Raw genomic sequence first — 12,076 nt, 5'->3', positions numbered from 1 at the left:
TGGATTGGAACAATATGAGGGTGTGTAAATTCTGATAGATTAAAATTTTTGGTGGTGGACTATCACTTTAACGTATCACATAGGCTGATTCACTAGCTAATCAGTCTTAATCAAAATGATTTTTAAAATCATATTCTTTTATCACGAACAACTGGAAAGGTCATAGAAATTAATTTGTCAAAAAGTGTGGAACCCCTTATATCTTTCCGACTAATGCAATTTTTGTTATTTAATATTATGTTACATAATGAAAACTGTCTGTTTTTGGTTCCTGCAGCTGGAGTGTTCTGAAGAGTTGGGTGATCTGGTGAAGTCTGTGGATCCAACTCTTGCACTTAGTGTTTATCTAAGGGCCAACGTTCCCAACAAAGTGATCCAGTGTTTCGCAGAGACCGGGCAGTTCCAGAAAATTGTACTGTATGCGAAAAAGGTGAGTTTAAATGTGTTTCCTTGCACTAAACATTTGCCGGTATTCGGTAATGCGAGATATCACGATAATGAATATGCACGATATTGTTATCGTGGGCACTTCAAAATACCGTGATAATTATTTATTACAAATTATTCTGAATTTTGAATGCATTTTAAGTAGGGATGCACCGATACCGATACTGGTATCGGTATCGGACCCGATACTGGTCTCCTGTACTCGTACTCGTTAAAATGCCCCGATACCAAACGCCGATACCACACAGCATGTGATAAGCGCCATATTCAAACAAAGAAACACCGACAACAGAATATTACCATTTTCTAAACTATAGCGAATAAACTGTGATAATGTGAGAAATGTTGAAGGTGTCTGAATATATTTTGGTTTGACTGTATCTATTTGATAAATGAAGTTAACCAACTAACATTATACATACCCTTTTGGTTTCTGTACCAAATATTTAAAAAATGTACAAATGCAATAAAAAATATCAGTATCGGTACTCGGTATTGGCAAGTACCAAAAATAAAAGTATCGGTATCGGGCGAGTACTGGAAAAAGTGGTATCGGTGCATCCCTAATTTTAAGAATACTTTTCCCACCAACTGGTCACAGTGCACAACACTGCTGTATGCTGCGTTAAAGACGCATGCGCTCTCTGATGTAAACAAGCACGGATGAGAAGCGCATGGTGGAGTGCGTGAGAGACGCTCTGGATGAAAGCGCACATTCACTCTCCGACAGCAGTATTGGTTTATTGTATTTAAATGTTCAGTTATTTTTTGTTATAAGAAAAAAGTTATTAAACCTGTTATACTGGATTATGACAACGCTTTTTTGCAACTAAATTTCAATATCGTGATAATACCGTATACTGTGATAAAAGCATTAGCAATTAATCGCAACATGAAAATTTGATATCCCTACCTGGCACTAAATTTCACACTGCTCTGTAAACTGCTCTATTTGTGTGAGAGATTTAATATTTAAGCTCCATCCTCTAATGCATGGCCATCTGTGTGCAGGTTGGCTACACACCAGACTGGATCTTCCTGTTGAGGAACGTCATGCGGATCAGTCCAGAACAAGGCCTGCAGTTCTCCCAAATGCTCGTTCAGGATGAGGAACCTCTGGCTGACATCACTCAGGTCTAATAGCGTTTTGTATTTCCTCAGTTGTATATCTTGTATTTATTTTATTTTATACAAATTTGGACTGGATGAAAGCATTTCTGATGATAAAGTAGGGGAACTTTTAACAACAAATGAATTTGCTAATGTTTTTTGCTTATTCTACAGATTGTGGATGTGTTTATGGAGTATAACCTGATCCAGCAGTGCACTTCTTTCCTGTTGGATGCCCTGAAGAACAACCGCCCCACTGAAGGTCCTTTGCAGACTCGTCTGTTGGAGATGAACTTGATGCACGCCCCACAGGTGCTCACTACAAACATCAGCACCACGCACCTCCCTTACTTTCCTATTTTGCAAAGTTTTGTATCATAACATGGTCTTTTTTTTGCCCTATTCAGGTGGCAGATGCCATCCTGGGGAACCAGATGTTCACTCATTACGACCGGGCCCATGTGGCTCAGCTGTGTGAGAAGGCAGGTCTTCTACAGAGAGCTCTGGAGCACTACACTGACCTGTATGACATCAAACGGGCCGTGGTCCACACCCATCTGCTCAATCCAGAGGTATGTCCCACAATTTGCTTCAACTTTTGCACCCAATGTTACTGTATCATTCATTTGCATTTATTTGAATGGAATAAGACTCTTAAATGTTGATAGTTGTGTTCATGGCCATCAGTATTTTGGTGCTTCTGCTCTGATTGATGTGGTAATATGTTGTGCTCTGGTTGCAGTGGCTGGTGAACTTCTTCGGCGCTCTGTCGGTGGAGGATTCTCTGGAGTGTCTGAGAGCCATGCTTTCTGCTAACATCAGGCAGAACCTCCAGATCTGCGTCCAGGTGGCCTCCAAGTATCACGAGCAGCTCTCCACCCAGGCGCTAACAGAGCTCTTTGAGTCCTTCAAGAGCTTTGAGGGTAAGAATGCTGAAACACTTTCAGTGCACCATAACTGATTTTCCTGAAATTAGGGCAGGACAATATAGCTTTAAGGGATAGATCACCTTCAGTTGGTCCCAATTGACTTGAATAGTGTTTTTTCTTTTTCATTCTATGGCAGTCAGTGGGGACCGGCAACGGAAGGTGAACTATCCCTTTGAAGTATTTTATCTCTTTTAAAAAAAATTTTTTAACCACATTCAGTGTGTACCTCCATATTTGTGTATTTGGTCTGACTTGTCCAGATAATTTTAATAACAGTGCATTACTGTTTTTACAATAGTGCCACATGGACACTTACCTGAAAAAAGTTTAAACTTGGGATGCACCGATACCACTTTTTTCAGAACGAGTCCAATACCAATGCTTTCATTTTTGGTACTCGCCGATACGATACTTTTATTTTCTTTGCATTTGTAATGTTTTAAAAATATTGGGTACCCTTTAATTTTTGTTTGTTTCATATTTACAATTTAGTTTTAATCCAAATGATGCATGTGCTAAATGAGCAAACAGCAGTCAAGATCATGCAACAGAAGTGCGCACTCTCTGACTCTCTCTCTTTCCTTTTACCGACAAATATCTAGTAACTTGTCTTTTGCATTGGTTTACTCACTTGCTTTAGTTTTGACACATCTGACTGAACTGCAAACTTTCCAGTGATGTCTGTCAGAAAGGGATATTCGCTCGACAAGCTTGCGCATCTGTGCCGCCGCGTGCTTTGCTTATCAGCTCGCGCACATCCGCTATACAGGCATGAATATTGAATGTTTAGCGTTAGCTATATTAAATACATAGCCTACATGTACTTCATAGACATCTTTAATCTCTAATAAATCCATTCTACTCTCTGTTTGTTCTGTTGTCAGTGATGCTTTATCTGGACACAGCTCTGTTCACACGCTGTGTGTTGTATCGTCTTTTGGTATCAGAGCATTTTTACGAGTACGAGTACAGGAGTGTAGTATCGGGCCCGATACCAGTATAGTTCAATACAGTTGTTTTAAATTGATTACTTGATTTCCGTTTGAACTAAATCATGGAAATGAATCAGATCTCATGAGCATATGTGTTCGTGTGGCCTGCAGGTCTGTTCTACTTCCTGGGCTCCATTGTGAACTTCAGCCAGGATCCAGAGGTTCACTTCAAATATATCCAGGCTGCTTGTAAAACTGGTCAAATCAAAGAAGTGGAGAGAATCTGCAGAGAGAGCAACTGTTACGATCCTGAGCGTGTGAAGAATTTCCTCAAGGTATGACTCCTGAAGGGCTCTTGAATTTGTTTAGGCTTTTAACAAGCATTTTGAAATGAAAAAGTTAATTATGCTATTAAGAACAATTTACCTTGTCTTTAACAGGAAGCAAAACTGACCGACCAGCTGCCCCTCATCATTGTGTGTGACCGCTTTGACTTTGTCCATGACCTTGTGCTCTACTTGTACCGCAACAACCTGCAGAAGTACATCGAGATCTATGTTCAGAAGGTACTTGAGACATGATTGCAGCAACTCTTGTGATTCTCAAGTGATCATCTCGGCTCTCGGTGTGGCGTTTCTGTAGTAGTGGCTGATTGAGCGATTAACTGGTTTTGTCAGGTGAACCCCAGCCGGTTACCCGTGGTGATTGGAGGGCTGCTGGACGTGGACTGCTCTGAGGACGTCATTAAGAATCTCATTCTGGTGGTCAGAGGCCAGTTCTCTACTGATGAGCTTGTGGCCGAGGTGGAGAAAAGAAACAGGTGCATACTGTTGGCCAATATAATGCAGATAAACTGAGTCATGATGCAATTTTAATTGTACTAAATAAGTAAAATATTTAACACAATGTTCATGTAAATATAGAAAGTGTTTCGTTGTTGTGATCCATTGACGAGTCATTTTTGAATATACACCTAAATAATGTATAATTTACACTACTGCCTAAAAGTTTGTGGTTTATTACTTCTTTGTTTGTTCTTTAAGAAATGAATATTGTTATTCAGCAAAGATGCTTTCAATTGATCAAAAGTGACAGTAACAGTTTACACCATTTAGACTGATACATAGCTAATATTTAAGAAATAATGAATAAATGAAATAAGAATCAAATCATCATATTAGAATGGTAACTTGAGAATGAACACTTTTAAATGGTGGTCTAAATGTATAAATAACACTTCTGTTGTTAATCTGCTAAATTAGCACAATTTTGTGCAGATAATTCAAATATTGTCAAATATCTATAATTATATTGACATTGGCCAGTAATAGTGTTTTATATTGTTGTGGTCTGATTTGGCTGAAATTAGTCTGATTCTGGTTTGCATTGGTCTAAAATGTACTATTTTGATCTCTTTGACAGACTGAAGCTGCTTCTGCCATGGTTGGAGGCCCGTATCCACGAGGGCTGTGAGGAACCTGCTACCCATAATGCCCTGGCTAAGATCTACATCGACAGCAACAACAACCCTGAGCGCTTCCTCCGAGAGAACCCCTACTATGACAGCCGTGTGGTGGGCAAGTACTGCGAGAAGAGGGACCCCCATCTGGCCTGTGTGGCTTATGAGAGAGGACAGTGTGACCAAGAGCTCATCCATGTAAGGAACAGTGGTGCTTTTGTTTTAGCTGTTTGTTGCAGCAGAATATTTTAAGATATTTTCTTTTGAGTGTTTATTGACAAATCCAGTACCTAAAATGGAGGGAAATTGCTATAACTGTTTTTTTTTTTTCTTTCACCTTCACAGGTTTGCAATGAGAACTCGCTCTTCAAGAGTCTGTCCCGATACCTTGTGCGTCGCAAGGACCCCGAGCTGTGGGCTAGTGTGCTTCTGGAAAGCAACCCTTACAGGAGACCCCTAATCGACCAGGTGCAAATTAGAAAATAACACAAGTCAACATGAAGCTTTATTTGCAGCCCATTTTAGTTCCTTAATTTTACATTTCCCAGTAGAATGGCCTAACTTGAAAAAAAAAAATCAATAGAAAATGATGTGAAAAATTGGTGTTACATACTAGAATGTAACCAAATGGTTGAAGGGGAGGAGCTAAAAAAGTAGGAATTGGTGATGTCATCAGAAAAGGAACATTGTTTCTACCTGTTGTTTTGAAGGCTAGAAATACCATGCCAATGCTTTAGGAAAGAAAATGGGGCAAATTTTAACTTCATGTTGACTTCAAGTACGTTGATGAGTTATAATATAAAAAAGTTATAATATACAAAAACATAAAAATTAAATACAGCTTATGTTCCCGCCCACCACAGGTTGTTCAGACGGCCCTTTCTGAGACCCAGGACCCTGAGGAAGTGTCTGTTACTGTCAAAGCTTTCATGACTGCTGACCTACCCAATGAACTCATTGAACTTCTGGAGAAGATTGTTTTGGACAACTCCGTTTTCAGCGAACACAGGTAATTTCATCCGAGCGGTGACGGAACATAAACTGATTTCCATAAATGATTTTAGGTTGTTAAACATTTGCTTTTCCATTATTCGTGTCCCAGGAACTTGCAGAACCTCCTGATCCTGACGGCCATCAAAGCTGACCGCACTCGTGTCATGGAGTACATCAACCGCCTCGACAACTATGATGCCCCAGACATCGCTAACATCGCCATTAGCAATGAGCTCTTCGAGGAGGCTTTTGCGATCTTCAGGAAGTTCGATGTGAACACGTCAGCAGTGCAGGTGCAGCTTATCTCCCAAATATCATCTTAATATATTCTATATGAATGTTTAAGCATAGAGTTGTTCCTGCCCTTAGTTTCTTTTACCTGTTTTTGCGATCTCAAATAATTTGTTGTCCTTCTTGGCTGTAGGTTCTTATCGAGCACATTGGAAATCTGGACCGAGCCTATGAGTTTGCTGAGCGCTGTAATGAACCGGCCGTGTGGAGTCAGCTGGCTAAAGCACAGCTGCAGAAGGGGCTGGTGAAAGAGGCCATTGACTCTTACATCAAAGCTGACGACCCCTCGGCCTACATGGAAGTGGGACAAGCTGCAGCCCAAAGCGGTAAGAACCAATAAAAAGTGCCTGATTCTTGACTAAATCTAAAACGTTCCAAGTTGAGATGTTCATAAATATGGGAAATGGTCTAGTAGTGAGATTATCGTTGTTTTCTCCTCAGGAAACTGGGAGGATCTGGTCAAGTTTCTACAGATGGCTCGTAAGAAGGCCCGTGAATCGTATGTAGAGACAGAGCTGATCTTTGCACTGGCCAAGACTAATCGTCTGGCTGAACTGGAGGAGTTTATCAATGGGCCAAACAACGCACACATTCAACAAGTATGAGTCTCCTACTTTGGCTAAGTGCTTGGTTAGAAATTAATGGGGCAAAATTTGCCACCGAAAGTGCAGATATCCAAGAAATTAAAAAAGTGGATGACAGTTCCCCCAAAATTAATTCTTTTTTTATTTTCATAAATGTACTTTTGCCATTTGGAAATGGTCTAGTAGTGAGATTATCGTTGTTTTCTCCTCAGGAAACTGGGAGGATCTGGTCAAGTTTCTACAGATGGCTCGTAAGAAGGCCCGTGAATCGTATGTAGAGACAGAGCTGATCTTTGCACTGGCCAAGACTAATCGTCTGGCTGAACTGGAGGAGTTTATCAATGGGCCAAACAACGCACACATTCAACAAGTATGAGTCTCCTACTTTGGCTAAGTGCTTGGTTAGAAATTAATGGGGCAAAATTTGCCACCGAAAGTGCAGATATCCAAGAAATTAAAAAAGTGGATGACAGTTCCCCCAAAATTAATTCTTTTTTATTTTCATAAATGTACTTTTGCCATTTTCAATATTTGCTGTATTTGGATATATTTAGATTTAAAATAAATTTATAAACGGAAGTATTTTACATAAAAGGATGAAAATATAAAAAAAAGCCCTTGGAAATTAAATAAAAAGTTAAATTAAATAAGTTCTAAGCTATTAAATATTGCTGTTTAGTTAAACAAATGACAAATTCCTGCAGTGTTTTTTGTAAATGTCTGATCGATTAATGTCTGAAATTATTTTGCTTTTTTCTGTCTAGGTTGGTGACCGATGCTATGATGAGAAGATGTACGACGCAGCTAAACTACTTTATAACAATGTATCCAACTTTGGCCGTCTGGCCTCCACTCTGGTGCATCTTGGCGAGTATCAGGCTGCTGTCGATGGGGCCCGCAAAGCCAACAGCACAAGGACCTGGAAAGAGGTCTGGTTATACATTCTTGTTCTTTTGTACAGTTACAGAAACCATTTTAAGTTGCAGGTTACCTTGTTGTGTTTATGTGAGTAGCTTTAATCCCGTTTGTTTTGCCTCTATATATTCTGTTTACATTGTGACAAAGATGTTGCCTGCTTGTAGGTTTGCTTTGCCTGTGTTGATGGGAAGGAGTTTCGTCTGGCTCAGATGTGTGGATTGCATATTGTCGTTCATGCTGATGAACTTGAGGAGCTCATCAACTACTACCAGGTGAGAATTATTTAATTTAGGTTTGATGGCATTTTCATAGCCTGAGATATTAAAAGGGTTCCCACAATCATGAAAAGTTGTGAAAATATTCATAATCCTTATAATTCTATAGTGGATTTAAATTTTAAGCTGTAATATTTACTATAGGGCTGTCACAATTCCTCGATTCAATTCGTACTCAATTTTAAAAATTCTTCGACTGCATTTTGCCAGTGTCGAGTAACTGGCAAAATACAGGAAGTGGCGAAGTTCACAGACGAGAATCCATGTAATGCATTATTAGACCATTTTCCTTGGCTGCCTTATATATTTAACCCATTTAAAAATCATAATAAAGCATAATGCTGTTCGTGAATTTACAAATGCTGCGCTTCAATTAAATAAGTATATGCGATGCAGGTTTAAGATGTGTTCTTTAATTATTTACATGGTGGGTTACGTAAGTGTGTGTCTGTGCAGCTCCGTTAACAGTAAATGCTGCTCCACACGAACTGTCATCATCTCAGTAAAGTGTAAAAACAGTCGTCAGGGCGTTGGCACCCTCTGCAGGCATTTGTTAAAATGCGTAGTGTACATTAGTTCTATTGTTTATAATACATTATGTATTTTAACAGTTTTGTTCAATAAATCCTTGATTACTTGCTTTTGATACTTTATTTGAACTAATTATTGCCTCATTGCTATTATATCTGTATTTTAAGTAATTTTAAAGGCTATTGTTAATTTTTATTACCACTAAAAAATAATTATAATTATCCGATTACTTGATTAATTGTCAGAATAATCGACCGATTACTCGATTACCAGAATAATCGTTAGTGACAGCCCTAATTTACTATAAAATAGTAGTTGATAGTGTGATATAATTGCACTACATTTTGCAATATTTCTTTGACTAGAAATTGTTCTTTGTGAGTTTAATAATTATTGCATTTATAAACATAAAATCTTACTATAGGATTACAAACAAAGCAGTCATATATATAGTATATAGATAATAATAGTAATTATTGTTGTCCAGATATAAGTCTTTTAAAATGAACCAATTATCACAAACAACTCAAAATCATAGAATTAAATTCATGATTTAAGAAGAACCTCCTTAGTGTGTCTGTCCATCTTGGAGTCCAGCAGCACTGATATTTGCTGTTTCTCCCATCAGGACCGTGGCTATTTCGAGGAGCTGATCACCATGCTGGAGGCGGCGCTGGGGCTGGAGCGCGCTCACATGGGCATGTTCACAGAACTGGCCATCCTCTACTCCAAATTCAAACCACAGAAGATGAGGGAGCACCTGGAGCTCTTCTGGTCCAGAGTCAACATTCCCAAGGTCTGTCTGCTTCAAATTTATATTGATTGATGAAAATGGAGTTCTTATATTTTGGGGGTGCTCTGATTTATCGGCTACCGATCACTATTGGCCGATAATCGCTTTGGGATGTTTGATCAACGGTCTCTATATAGGACAATAAGATCGTTAGGCTATCGTTAGCCTATATGTATAACAGTTGGTTCTGATCTGAACTTCTAATCTGACTGGACAAGAGACTTTCTATTGATATGTCCACCTGCGCGGTTCTTGCATTCCTCTGCGGTTTGCTCGTCAATAGCGCGGTATTGCGATATTGCGGTTATCGCGACAGCCCTATTCAGCGCTCACGCACTCTTCTGGAGACTGAGCGCTCATGCACACTCGCAGTGCACACACATAACACCAGGTCCACCTTACTCCGTTTGCGGTGCGTATTCTTTTTGTGCTCATGTTAACGGATTAAAGAGTTCACACTGCACACGATTGCGGTCCGGCATTGTGTTCCAGGAGTGGTCTGCAGCAGTGCAGCGATTGATTTCACACCGGATAAGTTTTAATTTAGAGTGTTTTTTATAATGTAAGAAAAGTATATTAAATGTTTTGCCACTTGCTTGAGCAACTGTGTTGTGCTGTGTGTAAGGTATTGTGCAACAATTGCACGAGTGTAAAAACAAAAATGTACTGCATGATTGAACATTTAGGTGAGAAAAATATATATTTTTGAAAAATTTCTAAAAAATGCTCCCCTCCACCCCTCAAATTAAAAAAATCCCCTCTCACAAGAGTCACCTGTAAGAGGGAAATTCCCCCCATTTTCAGAGATGAAATTCAGACCCTGAATAAATGTCTAAAATTCCTGATTGGAGTATTACTATAAATAATTCTACATGATAAAAATAAGGCTTTAAAAAGATCGGTATCGGTAATCGTATCGGCAGATACTGCTTTCTGTGATCGGCCTCAAAAATCCTGATCGGGGGCACCCCTATTATATTTTGTCCAAACTAATTATCATTAAAATAGCAAACCCTATATATGCACAGTGGTTCATCTCCATGTATTGGTTGATGGAACAAATTGATGAAATATTTCATGCATCTGTTCAGGTTTTGAGGGCAGCAGAGCAGGCTCACCTGTGGGCAGAGCTAGTCTTCCTGTATGATAAGTATGAGGAGTTTGACAACGCCATCATCACCATGATGAACCATCCTTCAGATGCCTGGAAGGAGAGCCAGTTCAAGGACATCATAACCAAGGTATTGTCACCTTTTACTCATACTTTGGGTTTAGGACTTCGTCAAACTTTGTTCACTCATTTGGACTGAAAAGGTTGTATTTTTTAAAATCCAATTTAAGCTTTTCTGTTAACTCTTGTTGCAGGTTGCTAACGTTGAGCTGTATTACAAAGCCACCCAGTTCTACCTGGAGTTCAAACCGCTGTTACTGAACGACCTGTTGATCGTACTGTCCCCACGTCTCGACCACACTCGTGCCGTCAACTTCTTCAGCAAGGTACTGTGTGTGACTTCCGCTTACCATTCCAGCCACCGTTTGGCTGTTTTAACCAAATGTTTTGATTTGTTTTTTTCAGGTCAAACAATTGTCGTTGGTGAAACCATACCTGAGATCTGTACAGAACCACAACAACAAGGCTGTAAATGAGGCACTAAATAATCTCTTCATCACGGAGGAGGATTATCAGGTATATATCAAATGCACCATTTTGGAACCAGCCTGTAATTTTATGAACATTTTCTTGGTTGGCAGCTTTGCGATCTATTGTCTTTTCTTTTTTTTTTCTCCACAGGCTCTGCGCACATCCATTGATGCCTACGATAACTTCGACAACATATCTCTGGCTCAGAGCCTGGAGAAGCACGAACTCATCGAGTTCAGGCGAATCGCCGCCTATCTGTTCAAAGGCAACAACCGCTGGAAGCAGAGCGTGGAGCTCTGCAAGAAAGACAAGCTCTACAAGGTCTCACCTTCAGCCAACCGTCTCTTATACCAGGGCTTTTAAATATTTTAGATGCCAGGGATCCCAAATATGATCATCCTTATGTGAGGGACTCCCATGCTAAAATTTAAAAGGTGTCAATATAGTTTTTATTTTTATAAAAAAAAAAATTAATAGAATTTCTACTGTAAAAAATGTATATTATAAATAAATCTAAGATATTAAAAATAAATGTTATATTAAGTTTTTCTAGTCATCACAGTACACTATAGTAGCATTTTAATCACATTTTAGCTTTAAATGTTATACTAATTATTTATTTTAATCTTATTTTATATAGTTATTTTGATCTAAACATTATAAATTAATTTTACCCATTTATTTACTTATTGATCTAATGTATTTTTTATCGTATTTTTTCTTATTTTATTGTAATTTATTTTTCCTACGTACTCAAATTTTTTTGTTTTACTCATTTATTATTACTTTATCAAATTTTATTTTAATCTAATTCTTATTTTAATCAGATTTATTTAGTCATTTATTTGCTTATTTTTAAATGTATAAAATGTCTTGTATTTATAAAATAACTTATTTTAATGTAATTTAACTTGTATTAATCTAATATATATATATATATATATACATACATACATACATACATGCATACATACAGGAGCATCTCAAATAATTAGAATATCGTGAAAAAGTTTTATTTTTGTAACTTATTTCAAAAAGTGAAACTTTCATATATTCTAGATTCATTACATGTACAGTAAAACATTTCAAAAGTTTTTTTTGTTTAAATTTTGAAGATTAGAGCTTACAGCTCATGAAAGTCAAAAATATAGTATCTCAAAATAGAATATTTC

At 38.2% G+C, this 12,076-nt stretch overlaps 1 protein-coding gene across 1 annotated transcript in view; it reads left to right on the top strand.

Moving 5' to 3' along the window:
- The window catches only part of LOC107713425 (clathrin heavy chain 1-like), a 34,264-nt gene that overhangs the window by 12,538 nt on the left and 9,650 nt on the right, over positions 1 to 12,076 (top strand). Inside the window, exons 10-30 of the mRNA XM_016518911.1 lie at positions 278 to 430; positions 1,459 to 1,581; positions 1,732 to 1,869; positions 1,965 to 2,129; positions 2,300 to 2,480; positions 3,590 to 3,753; positions 3,859 to 3,984; positions 4,096 to 4,238; positions 4,841 to 5,075; positions 5,223 to 5,345; positions 5,741 to 5,886; positions 5,980 to 6,163; positions 6,295 to 6,487; positions 6,603 to 6,760; positions 7,510 to 7,674; positions 7,828 to 7,935; positions 9,098 to 9,265; positions 10,354 to 10,503; positions 10,628 to 10,759; positions 10,839 to 10,949; positions 11,055 to 11,225. Of these exons, the coding sequence (XP_016374397.1) occupies positions 278 to 430; positions 1,459 to 1,581; positions 1,732 to 1,869; positions 1,965 to 2,129; positions 2,300 to 2,480; positions 3,590 to 3,753; positions 3,859 to 3,984; positions 4,096 to 4,238; positions 4,841 to 5,075; positions 5,223 to 5,345; positions 5,741 to 5,886; positions 5,980 to 6,163; positions 6,295 to 6,487; positions 6,603 to 6,760; positions 7,510 to 7,674; positions 7,828 to 7,935; positions 9,098 to 9,265; positions 10,354 to 10,503; positions 10,628 to 10,759; positions 10,839 to 10,949; positions 11,055 to 11,225 (3,237 nt within the window). The remainder of the gene's footprint in view (positions 1 to 277; positions 431 to 1,458; positions 1,582 to 1,731; positions 1,870 to 1,964; positions 2,130 to 2,299; positions 2,481 to 3,589; positions 3,754 to 3,858; positions 3,985 to 4,095; positions 4,239 to 4,840; positions 5,076 to 5,222; positions 5,346 to 5,740; positions 5,887 to 5,979; positions 6,164 to 6,294; positions 6,488 to 6,602; positions 6,761 to 7,509; positions 7,675 to 7,827; positions 7,936 to 9,097; positions 9,266 to 10,353; positions 10,504 to 10,627; positions 10,760 to 10,838; positions 10,950 to 11,054; positions 11,226 to 12,076) is intronic.

This window comes from Sinocyclocheilus rhinocerous, unplaced genomic scaffold, assembly GCF_001515625.1.
Source record: "Sinocyclocheilus rhinocerous isolate Xijiao unplaced genomic scaffold, SAMN03320098_v1.1 scaffold689, whole genome shotgun sequence".
Classification (NCBI taxonomy): Eukaryota; Metazoa; Chordata; class Actinopteri; order Cypriniformes; family Cyprinidae; genus Sinocyclocheilus; species Sinocyclocheilus rhinocerous.
The sequence above is the reverse complement of the archived record's forward strand: the minus strand, read 5'-3'. Positions and strand labels throughout refer to the sequence as shown.